General features: G+C 44.2%; 1 protein-coding gene across 1 annotated transcript in view; it reads left to right on the top strand.

The window, feature by feature from the left end:
- Pik3ap1 (phosphoinositide-3-kinase adaptor protein 1) overlaps positions 1-25,375 on the top strand; it is a 116,255-nt gene that overhangs the window by 2,678 nt on the left and 88,202 nt on the right. Inside the window, exon 2 of the mRNA XM_036192865.1 lies at positions 6,330-6,749. Within this exon, the coding sequence (XP_036048758.1) occupies positions 6,330-6,749 (420 nt within the window). The remainder of the gene's footprint in view (positions 1-6,329; positions 6,750-25,375) is intronic.

Raw genomic sequence — 25,375 nt, 5'->3', positions numbered from 1 at the left:
TTTGTGCTGGAGTCATTTCCCTTATTTACCAGAAACAGGGAGGAAAGAGACTGGGACTCCCCCACAGGCACCAAGTCTGCCACAGTGAAAACTAGAGTCTTCCCTTCCAGGCCTTGGCCCCCAACAACCTGAGAGAAGCTCTCAGATCTTGTCCTGCCCCCTCTTTCCAGGTTCATCTCTAGACCCTCCTGCCATTCCTGGACTGCTATGATCACAGGGCCAGCAGCATGGCCCAGCTAGTAAAAGTGCTTGTCACCAAGCCTGATGACTTGAGTTTAATCCCCTGGGAGCCACATGGGAGACCTTGGGGAGAGGGAGAACTGAATTCTGCAAGTTGTTTCACATATATGCCATGGTTTTACAAACACACACAGCATGCACATACACATACAACAATGAGTGAATGAATGAATGAATGAACGAGTAATGGTGCTCAGGTTCAAACATGGGTTCCAGGTCAAATAGACAGGGTCCCAGGGTCACCTTCAGCCACTTCCTCTCTGTTCTTTTCTCAAATGGCTTCTGAATCATTCAGTGTCATCTCTCTTTCAGTCACTGTATGTCCCCCAAGTCCCCTACCCACTACTGTGTGTGACTCCCCACTGTGGTCAGCCAGCCCCTTCCTGCCCTCAGTCCATTGCCCTCTCCTGTAGCCAAGCCTGTTCTTCGAGCTCCACAGGAACAAAGCCCTCTTCTCGGTTCTGGTTTATGGGCTCTTTGTTGGTTCATGCATTGTTTTTCTTACTGAACAGGAAAAAGAAGTGAGTTTGAATGGGGAGCAATGACTTGGGGCTGAAGGAAGGGAATTACTGTGGAGGAAAGGGGCCTTTCCCCCACACAGGGAGAACTGCTGACCAAGTGATAGCCCTGTGTTGCTCCCTCAGGGAGGAACTTGAACTTCCACTTTGGACTTTTTTACAACTTCCCCACCTTTTGGTTTCAGCAGCCCTGAAGTAGAGGATGGTAAATTGAATTGCAATTATTTACATAATTTACATAAATGAGGGCAGATTTGCCTTCATTTATGATATTGGTTAAAGTCACACACACACACACACACACACACACACACACACACTCACACACAGGTTGTGATATTAACTTGATTGAGGCACTAACCACTTTCTTCTAAGTACTCTTTTAATTTATTATTTATTTTTATTTTTATGTGCATTGGTGCTTTGCCTGCATGTATGTCGATGTGAGGGTGTCAGATTCCCTGGAACTGGAGTTTCAGATAGTTGTGAGCTGCCATGTGGGAGCTGGGAATTGAACCCAGGGTCTCTGGAAGAACAGCCAGTGTTCTTAAACACTGAGCCATCTCACTAGCCCCCAGTCAATCTTTTGTTTTGTTTTGTATTTTTGAGACAGGGTCTCTCGGTCTCTCTGTGTAGTCCTGGCTGTCCTGGAACTCACCCTGTAGACCGGGCTGCCCTCAAACTCACAGAGATCTGCCTGCCTCTGCCACCTGAGCTCTGGGATTAAAGGCGTGAGCCACCACTGCCCGAATAATCCTTCTCAAAAACTCTTGCTCAACTTGGGTTCAACCTTGAGCTCCAGGAACAAGCCACTTTGAATGGCTATTTTCTATATTCAATTGTATTTTTAATAAACTTATTTTAGAACAGATTTAGATTTCCAGGAAAATGGCAAAAACCTTGCTTGTAGAGAGTCCCTACATATTCCAATCCCTCTGTCTTATTGACAATTTACATTAATGTAATACACTTACTGAAATAACTGAACCAGTATTGATAATTATTGTTTTTGGAGGGTGCCTTTTAAGACAGGATATCATCATATAGCTCAGGCTAAGTTGGAACTCAACTGTATTTCCCAGGTTGGACTCTATAACTCTTGCTTCCCCTGCCTCAGTTTCTCATGTTCTTGGTGGTCAGTTAGTTTTTAGTCTATGTTTTATTCAAATCTCCTTAGTTTATACACAATGTCCCAGTTTTCCATTCAAGATGCCACACTTCATTTACCAGTGGTGTCTCCTTAGGTGCCTGTCAGCTGGGTTTTGTCATATTTTCTTAGATTTTGATTGTCCTTGACAATCCTTTTTTAAAGATTGATTTTATGAGTATCAGTGTTTTGCCTGCGTGTATGTATGTGCACCACCTGACGCCCAAGGAGATGAGAAGAGGGCATCAGTTTTCCTGGACCTGGGATTACAGAAGGTGTGAGCCATCATGTGGATGCTGGGCAGTGAATCCCAGTCCTCTGCAAGAGCAACAAGTGCCCTCAATTGCAGAGCCAACTCTCAAAATCCTTGGCAGTCTTTTAAAAAGGCAGTATTTTAATTGATTATTTGAGAATTTCATATGTGTATACAGTGTGTTTTGATTATATTCACCTTCTCAACTTGCCCTGGGCCCCTTGCTTTCTCCTCCCAATTTCATCTCTCACTTTGAAAGTCAGTGATTTTGTGGACTGTCCCACAGTTGGGTTTGTCTGATGTGTTTCCCACCATTAGACTGGGTGATAGATTTGGGATAGATCCCAGATGTAAAGTACCATTCTTAGTTTTAAGAGCACAGACTATTAACACAACTCCTGGTTGTTGATAGTGGTCTTGATCATTGGGTGGAGACAGTATTTGCTGAATTTGTTCATTGTGAAGTGACTTTATCTTTCCACAGTGGGCTCTTTGGAAAGAAATGACTAGGTACAACCCAACAGCTCGAATTTAGGAAGAGACATATTGTGTTGCCTTGAGGGGCCATCTACAAAAATTATCTGGGATTTGTATGTGTAAGAAATTTGTATTTTCCTTCAGGTTTCTCTCTCTCTCTCTCTCTCTCTCTCTCTCTCTCTCTCTCTCTCTCTTGTTTGGCTTTTTTCAAGACAAGGTTTCTCTGCATAGTCCTACCTGTCCTGGAACTCACCCTGTAGACCAAGGCTGGCCTTGAACTGAGAGATCCGCCTGCCTCTGCCTCCTGAGTGCTGGGACTAAAGGTGTAACCGCCAGTGCCCGGCTTCCCTCAGTTTTAAATGACTATTGTCTTACTGGTTTTGGTGCTGGAGATTGAAGGAAGGGCCTTGTGCTGCTCCACTGAGCTCTGGCCCATCCTCTCCCTAGTCTGTCTGCAGTCACCTGAGTTGTCACTGTGTATGGACCTGTGGGCACTTATGCCCTGGCGGGCGATGCCTTGTTGTATCATCTCTTTCTTTCCCACACTGCTCCTGCTTGGACTGTGGAAGCTTCTTCACCTGACTCTCATTTCCTTTCCCATACACCCATTGTAGCATTTCCGCTTGAGCAGGTCCTTATTTATTGCCATACAAAATGCTTTGGGCTCATTGTACACTTCTTGCCATCTGACACATATATTTTTAGAATCATTGGGAGAACCAGCCATTTCTAAGACTCCCTGGTTCTTTTTAAATTTTTTTTTTTTAAGAAAATAGTATTTCAAACCAATGGCACTAGATGTGTTTTAATTATATTTCCTAAATTATATTTTGCATTTCTTTGACCTATGTGCACCTTAGAAAATCAGAGTGTGGGCCTCTACAGTCAGTGGGGCTCTGTAGTCAGCACCTGACATGGCCCTCCTGGTTCGCTCTTTGACAGCAGCTCATGATCAATGAGTTTTGGTGTTGTCTGTCAAGTGAGGCTGCTGAAAGCATGTTCTCTTGGACTTGTCTTGACGATTGAGTGAGAGAGTACACCAAGGTGCTTAGCAGAGTGACAGGCCAGTGCCCAGGAAAGAGAGATTAATTACAGCGTAAGCTTTCCTGATGAGTCGGTATTTAAGGAATAGCCCTGATACAAAGAAGCCAAGGCTGTGGAGGAACCTCCAGGGCCCAGTGTGTTCATTTCCTTAGTGACGCCAGTGCTGGGTGAAGGGTCTTTCATGTAACATTGGAGTAGTCACTCACAGACATGTAGTCTACAGGGCAGTTGTACTCATCTTCTAAGCCATCTGCCTCACAGGACCTGGGCTGTGTCACCTTTTTTAAGGGCTGGCATTGAACTCTATATATGGCCGCCAAAGTTGGCTTTGAAATTTGAAGTTGTACTAGTCAGAGGACAGTTGTGGGAGTTGGTTTTTTCCTTCTACCATGTGTACCATGTGAGTTTTGAGAGATTGAACTCAGTTATTCAGGCTTTTTTTTTTTTTGACAGGGTTTCTTTGTGTAGCTTTGGTGCCTTTCCTGGAACTCATTCTGTAGACCAGGCTGACTCGAACTCAGAGATCCATCTGCCTCTGCCTCCCGAGTGCTGGGACTAAAGGCGTGCACCACCACTACCTGAATGTATTCAGGCTTGGTCCAAGTGCCTGTGCCTGCTGAGCCATCTAGCTGGCCTTGTCATGAACTTCTCATCTTCCTGCCTCCACCTGTCAGGTTCTAGGATTGCTAGCCTCACTTTTTCTTTTTTTTTAAAAAATTATTTATTTATTTTTATTTTATGAGTATTGATTGGTGTTTTGCCTACATGTATGTCTGTGTGAGGGTGTCAGATCCTCTGAAATTGGAGTTACAGACAGTTGTAAGCTGTCATGTGGGTGCTGGGAATTGAACCCTGGTCCTCTGGAAGAGTAGCCAATGTTCTTAACCACTCAGCCATCTCTCCAGCCCCTAGCCTTACTTTTTAAATGATGCTTCTTGTATTCAAGACATCTTCTTCTTTACTTCTCTGTCCACTTGTTAATCTTTCTGAAAACATTGCCATTGCCTTGGCATGGCAGCACATACCTCTAAATCCTGGCACTTGGGAAGTGGAGACAGAAGGATCTAGAATTCAAGCTAGCTACCTAGGGAGATGGCCAGAAAAAAAAGGGGGGGGGGTTTCCTATGGTCTTTTTGGAGCTTAGAACCCCAAGGACTTACATTAATCCTGCCTGGAACCACTCAGTGATATATAGACCAGAGATGACTTTATTTTTATCATGTGTGCATATGTGTTATGTGTACGTGTGTACTGTGACATGGGTGTTGAGGTCAGAGGACAACTCTGTGGCATTGATTCTATTCTTCCACCTTCTGGGGATTGCATTCTGGTGGCCAAGCTATTCAAATGCACCTTTAACATCCTGAGACACCTCAACAGGCCTGGGGCTGACATTTAATTGTGAAAACCTACATCTTAGATTCCTGTTTCACAAACTGTCCACTGTTCTCCGAGGGGGAAGATGGACTCCTGCTTCCTTGTAGGATGTACACTTTGTGCTCATCTGTTCCACATCACCTCCAGAGCAGTATGTCAAAGCAAAGGCAAGATGAAGGCATGGGACGGTAGTCACAGTAACGTTAAGAGCCTGCCTTCTTTGGATCGTTGGAAGATGTGACATGAGTATAAGAGTCTTGGTTTATTTCCTGATAGGAGGAAGTAGGGGCTGGGGCAAAGGTTTGGGCTGGTCCTGGCGCTACTGTTAGTTTTCTGATTGTGAGTTTGAATACGCCCTTCATCTTCTCAGAAAGTGTTTCTTTCACCTGTAAATGAGGGGTAAGGGCCAGCTGACCCCACCCCACCACCTTTGCCTGTTTGTCTCGGCCACCTGTGCTTGTTCGAGGGAGAAGAGAGTTCATGTCACAGACCAACTCTGGGGAGTGTACAGTGATGTAGGTCAAAGCATCAGTCCACCCGGTCTCCTCTCTACATCGATGCGCTGTCAAGGTACATGGTGACATCGGTGGTTCTTTTTATATTTCAAGCTCAGTGCTAAGAACTTGACCTGAAATACACACAAAAGTTGCTGTGCTATTTCTACTTCCAGTTGAGTAAACCGAGGCTCAGAAGATTCTAGTAATTCTCCTAGGGTAGTGCAGCAAGCTGGCAGAGCCAGAATTCTAACCCTCACAGCTTGATCTCACTCCCATGTTCCTGACCACTGTATTTGAAACAGAACCATGTTTCAGGGTCAAATCAAACAGTTCAGCTACTGGCTACCACTGTGAGCTAAGTAACTCAACGTGTCACATTGACCATTTTTTTTCTATCTTTAGAGCAGGCTAGTAGTGGTACCCATGGCTCAAGGATGTTGTGAGGTTGAAGCGAATTTACTAGGCAATGTGTGGAAGAAGACTTGAGTAGCACAGGCTTTATATATAAGTGCTTGCTGTTACTAGGCTAGGGGGACAAGGGCTGTGCAGTGTGTGGGTGAAGCAATGGCTTCTAGGGTAGTGCCATGTGTTTGGGTGAAGAGTGTGGTGTGTCTGGCACATTGGTGGGCTGCAAGTAGGGAAAAGGGCTAGACAAATGCTGCAAGGTAGACCTGGGCGGTTGTAGATGCCAGGCCCTGTAGGATGGTGTATCTCCTAGGTTTCAGCTTGCCTCCAAGAAGGAGCAGGCATTAATGAGCTTCTGTGTCTCTTTGCAGGATGGGGCCGAGGATGCGACATCCTCATCTTCTACAGCCCAGATGCGGAGGAATGGTGCCAGTACCTACAGGACCTTTTCGTGTCCTGCCGCCAGGTCCGCAGCCACAAGATGCAGACATATCGCCTGGGCCCAGATGCCTCCTTCTCTGCGGAGGACCTGCGGGTCTTCTGGGATGCACGGTGCATGCTGGTGCTACTGTCTGTGGGGCTGGTGGAATGCTTTTGCCAGCCAGGGCTGTTGCCAGTGTTGCAGCGAGCCTTCCACCCTCCTCAGCGTGTGGTGCGGCTGTTGTGTGGAGTACAGTCCAGCGATGAGGACTTTCAGGCCTTGTTTCCCGAATGGGCACACTGGCAGGAGCTCACCTGTGATGACGAGCCAGAGACCTATCTGGCAGCTGTGAGAAAAGCCATTTCTGAAGGTAAGGGTTCAATGGCAAAGAGAGGCGGGCTCTAGAGGAATCAGAGCCGAGTTCTAGGTCCAGGTGAAGTATCTTTATTTGAATATTGATCATCTGTGCTAGAAAATAAGGAAAACTCTCCTAAGAGACCCGGTGTCCCCTGAGGCTCTAGCTCAGGAATAGAGTACTTTCTAACATGTGCAAGGCTCCGGATTCAGTCCTCTGGAGATTTAGGTATTTCTTGGTTTAGAGCAGCCAGATTTCTAAGATGGCATAAGTTGAACTTTCTTTCTAGAATTTTCTATGCTTCGGATGACACAGAATCCGGGTTCCCTACTTGAAAGTGGGGATAGGAAGGAGACTTTGATGGTTGTGGATGTGAATGGCAGAAGGGCAGACCTGCCTCCCCCCAGCTGCGGCCCCTCCCCTAACTCAGCGGTCCACTGCCACTTTGTCTTTGCAATGACCTTGACAGCTTTGTTGAGTGTCAATTAAAGGGAACCTGTTTATGGAGAAATAACCCTCTTTTTCCCTGTCAGCCCACCTTCTGTCTGTCACACTGCTTCTCTTTTCAAACTGGTAACATCCAGTCCTTCCTGCAGGGCTAATGACTTCAGTGGGCCCAGGAAATATGACACATTCTGATTAACAGAAGCAGAAGGTGAGCACTGTCACAGGTCACAGCTTTTCTCCCCCTCTGGCCTTCATGTGTGCTGTGAACAGTGCGGCTGTCTTCTGGTTTCTTACCATTTGAGATCTTACATACTTGGCACCGGCCAAGAAACCTGGACGATTTTATCATGCCTCAGTTGTTCCAGGTGTAACCTGGGCATTAATGTAGCTCATCCAGCCCCTCTCCCATCTCACAATCCGAATCCAGAATTTACCAACTCTAAGCTGGGCCTGGTGGTGCACGCAGGCTTGAAATCCCAGCTGCATAAGAGACAGTGGCAGGAAGACCCACAGGTCAAGGTTGACCTGGGCTGCACAGTGAGTTCATGGCCAGGCACGAGTAACTTACTGAGACTCTGTTTTAGAATGGCGTAGGGGGATGTAAGAAGAGGGTTGAGGATGTAGCTGAGTTCTGGAACTCTTCCTCTACCCTAGTATGTGCAAAGCTGGATGTTCAATCCCCAGTACTGAAGCAAGAAGGGCAATTCTGTGTCCTGGTCTGCTTTCTGTTGCTGTGATAAAACATGCTGACCAAAGGCCATCTGGAGGAGGAAAGGGTTTACCTCGACTACAGGTTTTAGTCTGTCGGAAAGGGGAGCCAAAGCAGGGCTTAAGGCAGGAGCTCAAGTCAGAAACCGTGGAGGAGTGCTGTGCACTGCCTTGCTGCCCATGGCTGGCTCAGTTTGCATTCTTATACAATCCAGGACCACCAGCCTAAGGTAAGCCCTTCCCAGACAATCATTCATCAAGAAAATGCCCCCAAAGACATGCCCACAGGCCAGTCTGCTGGTGGCAGTTCTCCAGTGGAGGTTTCCTTCTTCCCGGGTGATATAACCAGTGGGTATGACCAAGTCTCCGCATGGTAGAGCCGTGCTCACTTTGTAATACAGATAACGGGTGTTAATGCAAGAGGTAACTCACCTGAAATGCTTGGGACCCCGTATGCAATTTTCTAGAGTTTGCTCATTTTGACTTTGAAACGACAGAAAAAGCACACCATTCAAATGTGCATAATGATGTCTCATTGCTTTTTGGGAGCTGGGAGCCATGCAAACTCACAAAGAACCCAGACACACTAGCTGTTCCTCCCCAAGAGTCACACACGTCATTGCAGTGGTCCAATGCAACCTCATTGCAGGCCACTGTGATCTGCCAATCAATCATTCAGAGTTCCCTGGAAGTATCATCACTTCACAGTATGTATTCAAAATTAGTCTCTAAAACAGCATTGTGGCAATTTTTATTATTTTTTTATTTTTATTTTTTGTTGGAGCCGAGGACTGAACCCAGGGCCTTGTGCTTGCTAGGCAAGCGCTCTACCACTGAGCTAAATCCCCAGACCCCAATATTTTTAAAAACATTAAAGAGTTGAGAAGAAGCTCAGTGACGAAGTGCTTGCTTCACATGTTAAGTCCCGAGATAGGGGTGCTGGAGGGTCAGAACTTGTACTGCTCTTGCAAAGAACCTGAGTTTGGCTCTTCACAACTTGCAGTAATTTCAGCTTCTCTGGGAGCTGTAGGTTCCTGGGACATCTATACCCACATGCACATACATGCATGCAGACATGTGCACATATAACTAAAAATAGTAAAAATAAATCTTTAAAAAAGTAGAAAGAAATACGTTTAATGTTATTTGGGTGTGTCCAGTGGTTAGACACCTGCATACATTGATATCTTCTGGTATTTCACTTTTTACTCTGGATTCTGGTGCAGTTTGCTGTGAACCTTCACTCAGTGTTTCAGAAAGGTGAATTATTTCACAGTAGGTTTCTGTTCCAAGAGCAAACAACCTGTCATTGGAAAGAGATTATTTTAATAAGCAATTGAAATAAGCTGCTTAGTGGAAAATCTGCAGTTCAGAATCAATGGGACATACAGAATTAATGAAATGGTGGGGGATGGAAACTTAGATTGCTGATGCTCACACAGTCAGTTAGACTTGAATTTGAATAAGTGCTTCTCAAATTTTTCATGTGCAAAAAAGAACCTGAGGACCTTATTAGTAGCATATGTTGACTGAAGACTGAGTGGAACTCAAGAATCTGTATTTTTAAAATTAATTAATTAATTTATTCTTTTCTCATACATTATACCAGAACTACAGTTTCCCTTCCCTCCACTCCTTCCAGTCCCTCCCTCCCAACTCCCTACTCCCCCAGATCTATTCCTCCTCCTTTCCCTTCAGAAAAGAGCAGGCCTCCTAGGGATATCAACCTGGCCTAACAGATTACAATAAGAGTAGGCAAGACCCTCATATCAAGGCTGGATGAGGCAACTTAGTAGGAGGAAGAGGGTCCCAAGAGCAGGTGAAAGAGTCAGAGACATCCCTACCCCCACTGTTAGGAGTCCCACAGGAACACCAAGCTTCACAACCATAACATATCTGTAGAGGACCTAAGTCAGACCCATACAGGCTCCCTGATTGTTACTCCAGTGTCTGTGAACCCCTGTGAGCCCTGGTTAGTTGAAGATACTGCATTTCTAACAAGTTCCTATGCTGTTGCCAGTATGGCCCAAGGTCCACCACCTTCAGGCCACTGGTCACAGCTCTATTGCACATGAGCCATTTTCTCAAAGCTTCACTTCTCTGGAAACCAGGGCAGCTCCTGGATACCCACTGGCCTAGGTATAAACTTAGACCAGTGTTTGATGGTTAAACCATTAGTTTTCAACGTGGAACCCTAGAGTTCTCTTCTACTTACAAAGTCAGTGTGTTCACTCTGGCAGATTTTAATCTTTCAGTTCTCTAGCTATAAACAGTCTTGACTTTGAGGTGGGGACACTACTGCTACAGTAATCCCTGTGCTTTCTTCCCTTAATAATTGATAATTATTTCTATTTCCTGAAACATATTTTGGGGGTTTTATGATATCTCCAAGTTTGGCAGTCTCCTTAAAGTTGAGCAGATGTTTTGATTAGAGTCTGCAATGCTTTGGAGTTTATCTTCCAAGTTCTTCATCTGTAAAATGATGGGGTTGGACCAGATGAGGTAGAAGGTTTTGTTTAGGCTACTGGGCTGTTATATTATACACTTACTAAGAAGATGGCAAATCACCGAAACTTTTCAATGGGCCTGGTTCAGTTCCCAGCAACAATGCATGGCAATATGGGAGGCTATACTATTGTTCTGGAGTCTTTTCTGGACTTGGTGGGTGAGTATTTTCAAATAAGGAAGTGAGAAAGCCTGAGGTATAGCACAGCAATTATTTCCTCTTTTTACTGAAGCTCTATTCTTTGCTGCAAATCTCACTGGAATACAAAAATAGACTCTGTGAGACTATGTGGGAAAGAACTCGGTGGGTGATAGTGAGCTTATTTCAAAGGTTTTCCTGTGTGTTTATTTGCACTTATGTGCATAGGCATGCATGCCCACATGCTCAGTGTAGAGAGAGGCACTAAAGCTTTTGTTTAGCCCTGCAGGAGTGATCTTAGCTGCTTTTGAAATTGTTTACTCTCTGTGTGTGTTCAGGTGTGCAGAAGCCAGAGATTGACCTCTGGTGTCTTCCTCTATTACTCTCCACCTCGTTTTTTTAGATAGATCCTCTCACTGAACCTGGAACTTGCAGACTGGTTAGACTGACTACACCTCACTGTCATTTCTCGGACACTAAGATTACAAGCAAGCTCCACCATGTCTAGTTTCTTGGTGGATGCTGGGGCTTGAACTCGGGTTCTTGGGCTTACACAGTGAATACTGTACCAACTGAGAACCCAGCCCCTGTCTGCCTTCCTCATTTGCATTATCCTGCCTGCTTCCCTTGCCTCACCACACCTTCTGTCTCAGGAGGTCTCATGGTACCCAGAATTATAATGTATTTCCCCTTTGGTCCCCAGGGGAAACTTTGACAGGGTAATGTCTATGTCTGGTTTTCTTTGTGATATTAGTATCCTGTTGGTTTTTATTTTTCCAGTTTTATTGAAGTATAATTGACAAATAAAATTAAATATACTCTAAGTGCAAAAATAAGGATTTGTAATACATATATAGTGTAAAAAATAACTAGCATGGTCAAATTAGTTAACATATCTCTGCCCCCTCTCGTGTGTGTGTGTGTGTGTGTGTGTGTGTGTGTGTGTGTGTGTGTGTGTGTGTTGAACTCTTTGCAAGCTCTAAGTAAACACTATGATATTATTAACTCTAACTTCTGTATTGCACAGTGGAGTCCCAGAGCTTACTCATTTCCAGACTGCAGTTTGAACCTTTGGATGGAGTGCCATCCCCCACCTCCCTCCCCTCCCAGCCCTGGCTACCACGTGCTACTCTACTTCCACGAGTCTGACTTTAGAGTCCATGTATGAGGGAGCCCATGCAGCATTCATCTTTCCGTATCTGGCTCATGACCTTTACCATAATGTCCTCTGGGTCATGCACAGTGCAAAGGACAGACTTTTCTACCGTTTGGTGGCTGAGTAATATTCCTTTATACATTTTCTCAAATTAAAATAATATTTTCCCCCAAATAAAGTAATATATGCTTACCACGATGAGTAAAAATTTTTAAATGATTTTTTTTTCCTTTTTACAAGTACATGAAGAGACTCTTCACATGCTTCACACCTGGTTTTGTGAATCTCTGTTGATTTCTTCCCTTTCGTATTACCTCTAGTGTTCCCACAGACGGAGTGGAGAGCCTACTCAGAGTGTCCCCACATCCCTATGAACTTGATCCGTGGTTTTACTGTGGATTTGGTTGTTGTACTTTATGTTTTAAAGGTTTCCATTTGTCCTGGTTTAGTTCAATACATGGAACAGCTAGTAATAAGTTGAAAGCATGTGTGTGTGTGTGTGTGTGTGTGTGTGTGTGTGTGTATGTGTGTGCCTGTGTGCAGGTGCTTATGCCTGTGCGTTTGCTCACAAAAGAGGACATCGGCTGCCCTGATTAATTGCTTCCAGCTTTATTCATTTGCAACAGGATATCTTACAGCACTTGGAGCTAACCCGACAGCCAGCAAGCTGTCAGTTCCGACTCTTCGCTCTGTCTCTTTCCCGTAGCACTAGGATTACACATGGCTTTCAAAATGTTTTTAAAAAAATAATAGAATGGGTGCTGGGATCCTAACTTGGGTCCTCATGCTTGAGGTGCTCTTACCCACAGAGCCATCTCTAGCCTGGGTGAATTTTTTTTTGACAATTAGTCAAATGCATTGGACATTCTATGTGTTTTTATTCCTGCACAAGTGTAGATGGGCAGATGGTCTTATTGCCATTGTACAGATGTGGAAACTGAGGCTCAGGAGGTTCAATGCCTGTGTGGGGAACAAGCAGCTCCCTTCAGCACTGAAGGCCTTTTGATCTTTAGAATATTTCCCCCTTTGCCTTGCATTTTCCTGTTTCCCTTCCTCACCTTCCTCTTTTCTGTTCAGACTAGAATGAAGCGAAGCCCTATACAGGAGAAAGGGGCAGAGGAAACTGAGGCCTCCTTAAGCTCTCTAATTCCCAGGCCAGGCAGGGCCCTGACACTGCCCTGATGCTTTGTATACAGGACTCCACCCCTGACCCACTGAACCACAGTCTCTGGGCTGAGCCCTGGGAACATGAATTTCCAAAAGCCTCAGCGGCAGTTCACTAGCCAGGTCTGGGCTCTGTTTGGGGCCTGGTGTTCCACCATTTGATTCTTGTCAGAAGAGGCAGTAAACCTAGGTCTGTTCCAGGAAGTCACGGGACAGTAGTCCCAGGGGCTCAGAGTTTGCCTGTAACTTATTGGCACAGGCCTTCAGAGAAGTCAGACCCTTGCAGAGAAGGGGAAGTTGCTGTGCTCGCTCTGTGTGGTGGCCTCGTGGATGGTAAGTTATGGATGACTCTGGGGTTCCTTGAAGAGACGGAGGGGAAGGAGCTGGCTTGAGATTTGTTGGATTGGACGAGCTTTGTCCCACTGTCCTGTGTGGCTGTAGACTTCTGGTCTTGATCTTTCTGTGCCATGGTTTAGTCCACTTTGCAGCCAGGACCTTGTTTTATCCTCATATACCCTCCTCTGCAGGGTGCTTTCTTCATACTTTCCCTTTTGAAATGATCTATGCTTTGGGGAAGGAGATGCCCTGGCTGGGATGGTGAAATCTTTCTGGTGTCACTAAAAAGCTACAGTCTGTCCAAATGTCATTATGATTTCCCCTGACAGATCCCTTGACCATCCTGGGAGACCAGGGGCATTGTTTATTCTCCTAACTGCATGGCTCATTGCCAAATGTACCTGTAACAATTAATAAAGACCAATTGCCCAATGAAAGATCCATGCCCATGGGCTCTTTCCACTGAAGTTCTAAGTCCCCTGGAACCCCAGATTCCCCCACAAAGTTGTGAACTCCAGTGGGCAGGGGATGGTGAGCTCCCCCACCCCCAACTGCTCCAACAGCTAGCTGCTCAATGGACTGCACCCTTCACTTCTCCATTCACTTGGACTGTCTGTGTTCTTTCAAGGGAAGTATCTGATGTCCTTTGGTTGGGAGTGAATGGTGGGCTGCTGTGGGAAGGTAGCATGGAGTGTTGAAGTCCTCTGGGCTAAGAGTCTCAACCTTCCACCTGTCTGTGTAAATTGGCTAATGTAGGTGGGAATGGTGTTATCAGACAGGGATTTGGATTTTTTGTTTGTTTGCTTGCTTTTGAGAAAAGTCTCACTATGGAACTCTATCTAGATCATGCTGGCCTCCAGACTATGGAGATCTGCCTGCTTTTGCATCCCAAGTGCTTGGATTAAAGGTCTGCACCACCACACTCCACTTAGATGTAGAAATTTTATCCATTCATTTCCACTATGTTGTTTCAATATGTTTTTTGCATCTTGTTTCCCCTGGGACCATTTTTTTTTTTTTTTTTTAGAACTCAGGAGGGATTCACAATCTCTTACTCCCAAGAAACTGTTTTCTAGACATCATGTCATTTGATTCCTGTGGTTTCCCTATGAGGCAATTCCAATATTATCTCCATCTTCAAGATAACAGAAGCAAGGCCCCAGAAGTGCCATGCCTTGCTCAAAGTCACAGCTTTTTCAATGCAGATCAGGATCAGGCCTGCCTGATCTGTAGTCTGGTGTCTAGCTATTTCTTTATCCAGATGGCAGGGCCAGTTTTTCCTCTGATGGTGCTTGGGGTTTTTGTTTTGTTTGTTTGTTTGTTTTGGTTTTTCAAGATTTTTTGTTTGTTTGTTTTTGTTTTTGTTTTTCAAGACAAGGTTTCTCTGTGTAGTTTTTTGCCTTTCCTGGAACTCATTTGGTAGCCCAAGCTGGCCTTGAACTCACAAAGACCCGCCTGGCTCTGCCTCCCGAGTGCTGGGATTAAAGGCGTGAGCCACCACCGCCCGGCTGTTTTGGTTTTTCAAGACAGGGTTTCTCTGTGTAGCTTTGGAGCCTGTCCTGGAACTTGCTCTGTAGACCAGGCTGGCCTCGAACTCACAGAGGTCTACCTCTTGATGGTGCTTGTTGGGCTGCTTTCAAAGCCCATGCTAGGGTCAGGTGAGAACTGCTGTCATGTGTCGACACCCCAGCACTGTCTAAGATACACGCAGTTCAGGCTACATGGGAAATGTGAAATTTTTGAGTAGTTACTGTTAGAAAAAAATTGCCATAAAAGATAGGCAAAAGTAATCTTAGGATTTATTTAGCTCAATCTATTTTTATTTTAATAGACATTAAGTATGAAAGCTGCTTAGGGAGCAGGGGAGATGAGTCACATGGCATGTGCTTTAAAACACATCTATCATAGCTCCTTCAATTATTTATCAATGCAGTCTGAGGACTTTTGATGGGCACCTGCCAGGTGCTGGTGTGGTGAGCAGCTTCCTTCTTCATCCTCTCCTCACTGCTCTCTTCATCTTTGTGTGTTGTCTCCCACCTGTCTGCCCCCATTTTTGAAACTTCCTGTATTTTAAAAAATTATTTGAAATAATGTGTATTATTTATGTGTCTGTGTATGTGCCTGTGAATGCAGTTTGTGAGGAGGCCAGAAGAGGGCGTTGTATCACCTGAAGCTAGAAGCTTGTGCGCAGATGGGCTTGGGTGCTGGGACTGAACTTGGGTCCTTTGAAAGAGCTGTATGTGCTCTTACCCATCTCTGTGCTCAAACTTTCTGTATTTTGCCACCTGCTTAGCTGTATTCCCAAGATCTAGAAGTTTAGTGTTTGTTAACACAAATTACCTGTGCTGAACAATAGAGCTTCCATCTTTGAAAATTTTACCATCCGAAGTGGTGCAATTGAGCTCTGGGCAGTCTTTGTGAAGACTGCATCACACCAGGGTCCTTGATTGCCCTTCAAGAAATTATCCTTGGGGCAAGTCCTGGCCGAGTAGGTTATTGTCTGTCAGTGAGGCAGACTGCCACAGACTCCACAAAGACCTGGACAGGAAAGTCTGACAAAACTGATTAAAGGGAAGAAGCAAGAGACAGAAAAGTGTGCCTCTCATAATGTTGGTTAGGTATTTAGAAGGAGTGCTTATCTATGCTGCTATGTGCATCTATGAGGATATGCTCTTAGCTTTCTTTCTAGAAAGCTGCACAAGAAACTGTCACTGGAGAGCACTTTTGGGTAGATGGATGGCATTTTGAACTTTTGTTGTGGATGTTTCCCTAATGTTTTGTTTATTCTATGTTTATGATTTACTTTCAGTTAGACACCTTAGAGTAAAAAATGATGGTCTGTGGAATTTTGTGTATGTAGAGGAAGGTGTTGGGTTTTGTTCTCTATTCCAAGTGGGTTGAACTGAAGACTGAGCTCCCTGTGAAAACCCCTTTGGCCTTTTCTCCGAGACAGGCCTGTTGGTAAGGGGAAGTGATGTAGCATTGGTTTGCGCCATTGCTGCGAAGTCTACACTGTCACCCACCTGATGTGGCCCCACGCCTGTGAAGAGGGAACTACTGTTCTCAGAGAGTCGGGATTTGACTCTTGTTATGTTTGTACTGGTGACCTCTTAGGTTACTGCAGTCTCTGTGGGGACTACTAAGAAAATATGAGTGTGTGCTTTATAGATGGATACAAGCTGCTGCAGCAGGCAAGTCACTTGGCTATTCTGGATCTGTTCCTGTCCTCTTTAAAATTCTAGGGTGGGGGGCGGTATAGAGATAAGAGTTGATACCTCAAACACTTACAGCCATGAAATCCCATGATTTCAGTTCCAGAGCATTTAAAACTGTCCCTTTCATTGCTGTGTCTCAAAGTGAGACTTCTCCAAATACCATCAAGTATATTTACAGTGCGTTTATTTCAGCTAGGAAGTCATCCTTTACAAGAGGGCTTAAGCAAAGCCCAGCTTGACTTCTTAATGGTCACTTTCAGTTGATGGACATTAACTCCAGTTCAGTCTTCGACGACAACATCACACCTTTATCCTGTGGAATGGTGGGGCGTATGCGTCTAACATTTTACTTGGTTTTATTTTGCTATGGTCTACAGGAAGATACACACATGTGGGTTCTTGGGACGGTAATGGGGGCAGGGAATTGGGGGCAAGTGAGCATGACAGCGTAGGTCTGTTGATTTCCCTCCATTGCAGGTTTTCACAGCTTTTTGATTTCGTTTCCACCAGTCATTCACATGACCAAGAGTTTGTCTGAGAGGCCCCCAAATAGGATGAGTTAATACTGTAAATGACTTTTGACCTGCATATTTACAGAAATCACTGAAGCCACATTTAACCTTGCCACGTGGACTTTGGAGGCAGAAAACTATCAATTTTAGCCAGTTTACAAAAGTTCAAACAAAAGGCAGCTTGTATACAAGACACAGAAAAATAAATCAAGTCAGTAATTGGGGAAAATAGCTTCTTTTGTGTTGAGAAAGAGCAACAGCTGGAGACTTTCTGGTTTTACTTTTTCATGCTAAAAAAGAAATTACTAATCTCCACAGATGATGTTTCATCTGTGCCTGATAAGTGGTGGCAGGACAGATGACTGGATCGGTTGGTAACACCCAGTTTGGGGCTGTTTGGAGCATACCTGGTCTCATTTTGAATATTCCAGTTGAAGAGGAAGATTTCCCCCATGTGCATTCCACTGAGGGGACCGTATTCCTGGTGTCTTTTGCATTGTGGACCATTGCTATGGAATGGTTTGTCCTGGGTCACACAGTCCAGATGTTGGTAACAGTTTATCCAAATCAAAATGGGTCTGTAGAGTACATTCATTTTACCCTGTGCTTATACTTAAGCATGTAGGACTACTTATCCCATAAAAGAATTGAGGAAAACAGTCTGAAGTTCACTGGGATATGTGCAGATCCATCAGTAGCAGAGATTAAATTGTGTCTTTTTTTTCCCCCCAAAAAAAGAGATTATGAAAGTGAAGATATCTGTAATTTGGAAGAAACTTCTAGAATAGGCTTAGTTTTTTTTTGGTTTTTTTTGAAAGACCATTTGAAATTTATGTCATCTGAATGTGTGTGACTTTCCACAGTTATAGTTGTATTGGGCTCTTACATAAAATAACGTGGGAGAGCCTGCACATTCTGTCCAACAAGGTGCTAGTTTCACAAGCAGCCTGTGGGCTCTTTCTCGAACATCTGATAACACAGGAAATAGAGGAGGAGGCCTATGATGAAATGAAATGCTCTACTTTAAATTAGACTACAATAACTTTCCACTTGCATGTGTAACTAATGGCGGAAACTGTACCTATAGTCAAATAGGACATGCATCAAAACTAACTATGGTTGCACAAGCTGTTGACTTTTTTTTGAAACAGGGTTTCTCTGTGTAGCTCTGGCTGTCCTGAAACTCACTCTGTAGACCAGGTTGGCCTCTAACTCAGAGATTTGCCTGCCTCTGCCTCCCCAGGAATTAAAGGCATGTACCACCAGCGACGGGCTGTTGATATGGTTTTTTGATTGTGTAAAATGTGGGAAAACATTTCTGTTCTAGGATACGGCATCTGATATTCCCAAACTAGCTGACTTGTTACTTGTTCTGACCCAACTCCCACCTTTCATGTTCTGATGCATTTATCAAAGCCTTGGTTTGTTTCCAGAGGTCTCCAGATGTGATTATACTTGTGTGAGATGTTTTTTAGGAAACTTGCAATACTGGAGCTATTGTACAGTAATCTGGCAGGCTAAAGGTTTATTTTTGTTTTGAAGTCATGGAATTCTGAGTCCTCATGGGTTATACAAATCCTAAGTGCTGCTTTGCTCCAGTCCTCCCTGTGGTCAAAGTTGTTTGGGTGGCTAGATTTTGCCCACACTTTGGAAGCCATCAAACTTTAGAGTGTCTGATGGGGAAACTGAGAAGTGGAGCATGCAAGGCGCAAACATAGAGTATGAACAGCAGAAAAGAAAACTTTGGGGTCACCTCCCCAATTCTTTAGTATACAAATAAGCAAAGCAGGATGCAGATGGCTTAGATTTCCTTACTCTTAGAATGAGGAGCAGAGAGGAGACAGTTTATATTGCCATCCAACATATATCATTGAACTTTATGGAATGACTGTCATGGGTGAGGCATCACATAAGATCCAAAAGGAATTTGCTCAAAGAGTGAGATTCAAATCCTGCCTTATTGGAGTTCATGTGTCATACCAGGAGAAGGGCATTCAATAGCCACTGACACACTAACCAATGGCCAAGAGAAGCCAGGAAGCTCTCTTCAACTCAGGAAGGGGTTCTGACATTCCTGTAAATCCTTTTTGTGTAGTTACTTACATCATCTTTTAAGGGAAGGATGTGTGTTCTGAGCATCCATCCTGGAAAAAGAGAATGGGCCTGAGTTATACTTATAGCAGATCTTCTGCTCAGCATCATTAGTGGTAACCCAGAGTTAATCATGGCTCTCAGAGTAATCATTTTCTCAGAATATTGATTAAGACAATATAACATTTAAAGTAGCTTTCTTCAAGCACTCCATTTAAAACTAGTGTCTTGCTTGTTTCTAGACAGCAAGGATACCGATATGTGCATACTGAAACAGTCCCACAACTTGAAAAATCACATTCTAGTTCATCTATATGTGTGTTGTTTAGAAAAATGGACCAAAGATTAAGTTGAAAAGTAATAAAGACAAAGAGAAAATCAATTAAAGTCAATGTAAAAATGCAAGAAAAATGATGGAACTATTACCTAGATGTAGGAAAAAGAAAAAAAAGAGTCTGTTTCCAGAGCAGTATTTGTAGGACCTGGTGGTTTTAGTTGAAGGCAAGGTAAGCAAGAGCCCAAGGAATAAAGTCCCAAAAACAAGCCCATGCAAGTTCATGAACAGAAAATTTCATATCAGAGAAGAGACTCTTCTGTCATGAACTGGTTTACTTAATTGAAAAACTGTTTGCCATTTCAGTGGGAGGCAAAGGAACAAGACTAAGTATAGTTATTCATCCAGCCACCTAGCCATTCTGCCACCTAGCTATCCACCCATTCAGCCATCCACCCACCTACCCATTTGACTGCCAGACACTCACCTAGACATCTATCCACCCACTCATCCATCTATTCATCCATCCATCCATCCATCCATTCATCTATCCATCTATCCACCCACCCATCCATCCAACCAATCACCTATCCATCATCCATCCATCCATCAACCCATCCATCCAACCAACCACCTATCCATCATCCATCCATTCATCTATCCACCTATCCATCCATTCACCCACCCACCCATCATCCACTCATCTATCCACCCACCCACCCACCTATCCATACATACATACATACATACATACACACACTCTCATCCATCCATCCATCCATTCATCCAATCATCTATCCATCCACTTATCCATCCATCCACCCACCTATCCATCTATCCACCCAACCACCCATTCATCCATCCACCCACCCATCCACTCATCCATCCATCTATCTGTTCACTCATTCATTCATATATCTATTCACTTAATTATAAAGTTTGTTTGTAATCTCTCTATTTATTAAGTAAACCTCAGGAGAGCCAGGGCTTTGCTCACTAATTCCGGGAAGTAAAACAGTACTTGCCACTTGCAGGCCCTCCATACATTGTTGAATGACTGAATAGAATGAATGACAGAACTCGGAATCTGAGTTCTGTCGGATGAGGACTTACTGGTAGATATGACTTTGTCATGGAGAATGTTATTTTATTGGAGCCATGAGAACTACCTTTAGAGTTTTGAAGGCTCGTCATGGGAACAGTCAGAGGGGCAGAACCTTTTCTGTGTTTCTGCAGGAGACAGGAGTGTAGATAGATCTGCAGTGATGGTAACAATACAGGCTTTGGGGCACTCATTCAGAACCCGACTTTTCCTGGAGAGTGAGTAACTAAAAGGGGTATACTTAAATTTCACAGTAAAGGCTTGGCTTCATAGTAGGAGCATTTTCTGATATGTATAAGGCCCTTGGTTTAACCTTTAGTAGCGGGCAGGGAAGGGTTAAATTGCAGTATGTTTGCTGGACATGGCAACACATGTCTGTAGGATTCCAAGTTCCTAGAAGGCTGAAGCAGGAGGATTGAGAATTTTAGGTCAGCCTGGTCTATATGATGAGTTACACACCAGCCTGAGCTATATAATGAAATCCTCTCTCAAAAAGTCAATAAAAAACAAAAAATGGTAAGTTTGAAAAATGTTTGATTTGATTTAGGCTGGTGTTGGTGAGGTGACTTGGAAGGTAAAGGTACTTGCTGGTGGAAGGAGAGTATAGACACTGAAGGTTGTTCTCTGGCATCTACACATATCACACACACACATATACACACATACATATACACACACATGCACACACACACATGTACACACATACACGCATGCACACACACATGCACACACACATGCACACACATGCACACACACACACACACATGCACACACACATGTGCACACACACACACACACACACACACACACACAGAGAAAAAGAATTTGATTGAGACTTTCATTCTTTTAAAGTACACCAAAGAGTCAAGACTAACCTGGTCTTAATTGTGCAAAGCCACACCAAAACTGAACCCGCTTTTGCTGTGTCTCATGCAGGGGGACTTGGATACACCCTTCTGAATTTTTCCAATACAGCTTTGTGATAGAGAAATACAGTTTTCCTTAGATCAAATTTACTTTTTAGAATAACTGCTGAAATAGAATTTACAGCATAGTCAACATCCATAGCTTTTTTCAAGGCCTCATTTCTATCATTGTGTGTATTCTTGTCATTTGTTTTGAGACAGCCTTGCTTTACAGTCCAGTCTGGTCCTGAACTCTTAACCCTCCTGCTTCAGCCTGCTAAAAGCTGGGGTCAAAGGCATGTGCCACTGTGCTCAGTTCCTCTCAATTTTTCATGATTATAATGTGTTCCTGTTAGTTTTGGGTTGTTCAGAAGGTACAGTCTCCAATGTAAGTGCTTTATTGTGGATCTATTAGGGTTTATTGACACGTGTGTGTGTGTGTGTGTGTGTGTGTGTGTGAGTGTGTGTTTGAAACAAGGTTTTCATGTAGTCCATACTAGCCTTTAACTCATTATGTAGGAAAGAATAACTCTGAACTCTTGATCCTCTTGCCTCCATCTCCTTAGGATGGGTTGATAGACAGGCACCCCCATACCTGATTAGATCTAGCAGTTTCCAAACATCACTTCCATCAACTTTATACAACTGTACATCTTTTTTTGTTTGTTTTGTTTTTGTTTTTTGAGACAGGGTTTCTCTGTGTAGCTTTGTGCCTTTCCTGGAACTCACTTGGTAGCCCAGCCTGGCCTCGAACTCACAAAGATCTGCCTGGCTCTGCCTCCCAAGTGCTGGGATTAAAGGCGTGCGCCACCACCAACCACCCGGCCAACTCTGCATCTTTTGCACCATCTGAAATTTCTCCATAAAATCAAGTTGCATTGCATTGATGTTTTATTATGGAAAAAAATCTTAAGCCTGACAGAGACAAAACATTAAAATTGTTACATGTGTGAATACAAGCATCAGAATTGACCAAGCAGGGCTGCTGGGGTTGTTCAGTGTGTGAAGATGGTTGCCCTCAAGGCTGACATCCTGTGTTTCTTCCCTGGAATCCTCAAGGTGGAAGGAGAGAACTGATTCCTGTAGGTTGTCCTCTGACCTCTGTGTACACCACTCCCCAAATAAAGAAACAAATGATAAATTAAAAAAAAAAAAGATTAACCAATGAGAGATATTTGAGTAGGGGTCAATTTTGAAAATGAGTTGATTTTGCTAGTAAATTATTTTATGTTGTAGGAAGGTGATTTTGTAATACCATGCTAACTACAGGGCATTGAAATAGAGATATTTGGGAAATGGCAAGGTTGCTAGAGTTGGAAGCCACTGTGTGGCTCAGATCCCCAAGCTTCATTCTGTTGTGCGAAGAGTGGAGAGATTGAACATCCTAGCTAATGGCAATCCATTCCACTTGAGAGACCAGTTGGGAAATTCTACCACAGGTGATGGAGTTCCGAGTAGAAACAGTCTCCATAGGTTGAAACAGAGTTCCCAGTCCAACAGTTGAGGTCCCAGACTTCCTCTGACACTCCACTGAAAACTCCTGAACAAACCCAGTGTACCACGACAAAGGGAAAGGCTGGCTTCCATGGTCTACATGAAAAAGATCTGCAGGTCTGAGGTGACCACAAGCTCAATGTTCCTCGGCAAGGTGATGTACTGCATGAAGATGAAGTCTCCAGTCACCTTCAGAGCAGGGGCCAGATGCTAAAAAGTGACAGCCTTTCCAATAGTACATACAGACTACTGCTGTAATCTATCTAGAGTGGCCATTCCCGGGAGGAGAGGAGTGAGGAGTTAGATGAAGGGAAATGGAAACCTGTGTCCATGCCAAGGGCTATCCCCCTGCGAGGCTTGCTTACTTACTCCCTACCTCATGGCTTGTAAGGAGAAAATCTTAACTTGGTTGAAAGAAAAATTAACAAAACTAAAGAAACAATGGGGTGGCACTGGTCCTGGAATACCTGCGACCAAGGACTTGAACACTGTGTTACTCCGTTACTCTGCCTCTTGTCCTGTGGCATGTTCTGACCGTTCTCTCTGGTGTGTTGTCCTTGAGAAGAAGAATTAGGGTCCTGGATGTATCTCAGCTCCCTGCCTTCTTTCTTTAGCCCCAGTCCCAAGAGGAACTGATGCTCATTCTTTCTGGTTCAAAAATGGAAAGAAACTGGGCATGGTGTTATGTGCCGTAATCCCAGCATGTTGGAGCTCAGAGAGAATTGAGAGTTTCAGAATAGTCTGTGCTATATAGCAAGTTCCATACCAGCCTTGTCAACCTAACAAAAGACTCTCCCTCCCTCCCTGCCTCTCTCTCTCTCTCTCTCTCTCTCTCTCTCTCTCTCTCTCTCTCTCCCTTCTTGCCTTCCTTTAAACAAAAAGAAGAAGAAAAAGAAAAGAAAACTTGGTTCAGGGTTTGTGGACTACCATCTGTGGCCAGGATATTAAAGGACACTGATTGGCCATTTTGGTAGCTTGGGGTGTGAGGTTTCCAAACACGCAGCCTTCTCCATTCAGAGCATTTGGTGAATGTGAGGATCCATCTGGGAGTTTCCCCAGACAGGACTGCTAGTCTCTTTAAGCAATGGAGAAGATACCTGCCATTCTGGAGGATCCTGAAGACAGGAAAGAACTATTGTCTGCCACAGAATTAGGCTGCACTTTGGGAGAGGCTCAGCCCTGTCAAGTGTCTTGCCTGACAGTCAGCCGGGCAGAAGCTAAGCCCTTCACCCTGCCTGCCCTCAGTCCTCCCAACCACACTTGGCTGTCCTCATAGAGAAGAGCTCAAGAAGATGGAATTCCCCAAGCATCACCAGGAGTGAGTGTAGGAGCAGACACTGTGCTTGGGCCAGGCTCTTAGGGCAGGTGAGGGATTACAGACACAGGGAGCTGGGGACAATTCTGTGATAGTAAAGGAAGAACATTTGTGGAGCTTTTTGTTTGTTTTTAAAGTTTTTGAAGGTACCATACTAAAGCATTGGGTTTACACCAAGACAGCATTTGGAGAAACTGTCAGCTAAAAGGCTGGCCCATGTTCTTGAGCCTTTCATTCAAGATTCACTGCAGGTAGAGAACTAAATGGTGGCATATCCTACTTAAAAGGGAGGTGGTTAGGGTGCACATCTGCTATTAACTTGATGTATCCCTTCCACAATGCATAAATATTTCTGAACATAATACTGTGGATGATCCTAAGAAGAAAGTTTTGTCCATTAAAAATTCATTTAAAAATAAACGGAATCGACATCAGATTTTCTGGTGAAATAGTACAGTATTTTCCATGGGGCATGAATGCTTTACTGCGATAGCATCAGATGCTGGGTTCCTCTGACATCTTCTAACCCTTTGATTCTTATCAGCAACTCCCTCTCCGATCAGTGTTGATGTACCATGGAGGTGTGTTTACGGGAGGTCTCATTGCCAGTGTGGGTAGGAAAGAGGCCAGTCAGAGGGAGCAAAAGCAGGGTTGTCTGTGCAATACACAGTGAAAATGCCATGAAGTGTTTGGGGCCAGGTGGGGGGTTGTGTGTTCCTCAACTAGCAATATCTTCCTGGCATATAAACCAAGAGAAAAGAATGTACTCGATCCTGCAAGGCTTCTTCCAGCAAATCCCTTTCCCTGACCCACTCCCGCTTTCACATCATCATGTCTGTTCCAAACAGCTCGATGGATGAAGCATCTCTCACTAGCCTCCCAACCATTGTCTACCAAGACACTTCTCTCCAGGCTCGTGTTTTAGCATAAAGCAGAGATGAGATGAAGCAAGGGATGATGGGTAGATTTAAGATGCAGTTTAGAAACGAAGATGGGGCTGGAGAGATGGTTCAGCTGGTAAAGGCATCAGCTGCCAAGCCTGACAACCTGAGTTCTGTCCTGGGAACCCACATGGAGAAGGAGAGCATTTACTCTTGTGAGTTTTATACACACACACACACACACACACACACACACACACACACACACACACTTTAAGTAAGTAAATAAATGTAGTGCAAATTTTAAAAAAATTAAGAAAGGGTGGCTAAGAGTGCAAGGACATGCCTTTCACAAAGGCATGGCAGCCATTAGCCTGACTAGATGGCCGTGCATTGC

The sequence above is a fragment of the Onychomys torridus genome, chromosome 1, assembly GCF_903995425.1.
Source record: "Onychomys torridus chromosome 1, mOncTor1.1, whole genome shotgun sequence".
Classification (NCBI taxonomy): domain Eukaryota; kingdom Metazoa; phylum Chordata; class Mammalia; order Rodentia; family Cricetidae; genus Onychomys; species Onychomys torridus.
The sequence above is the reverse complement of the archived record's forward strand: the minus strand, read 5'-3'. Positions and strand labels throughout refer to the sequence as shown.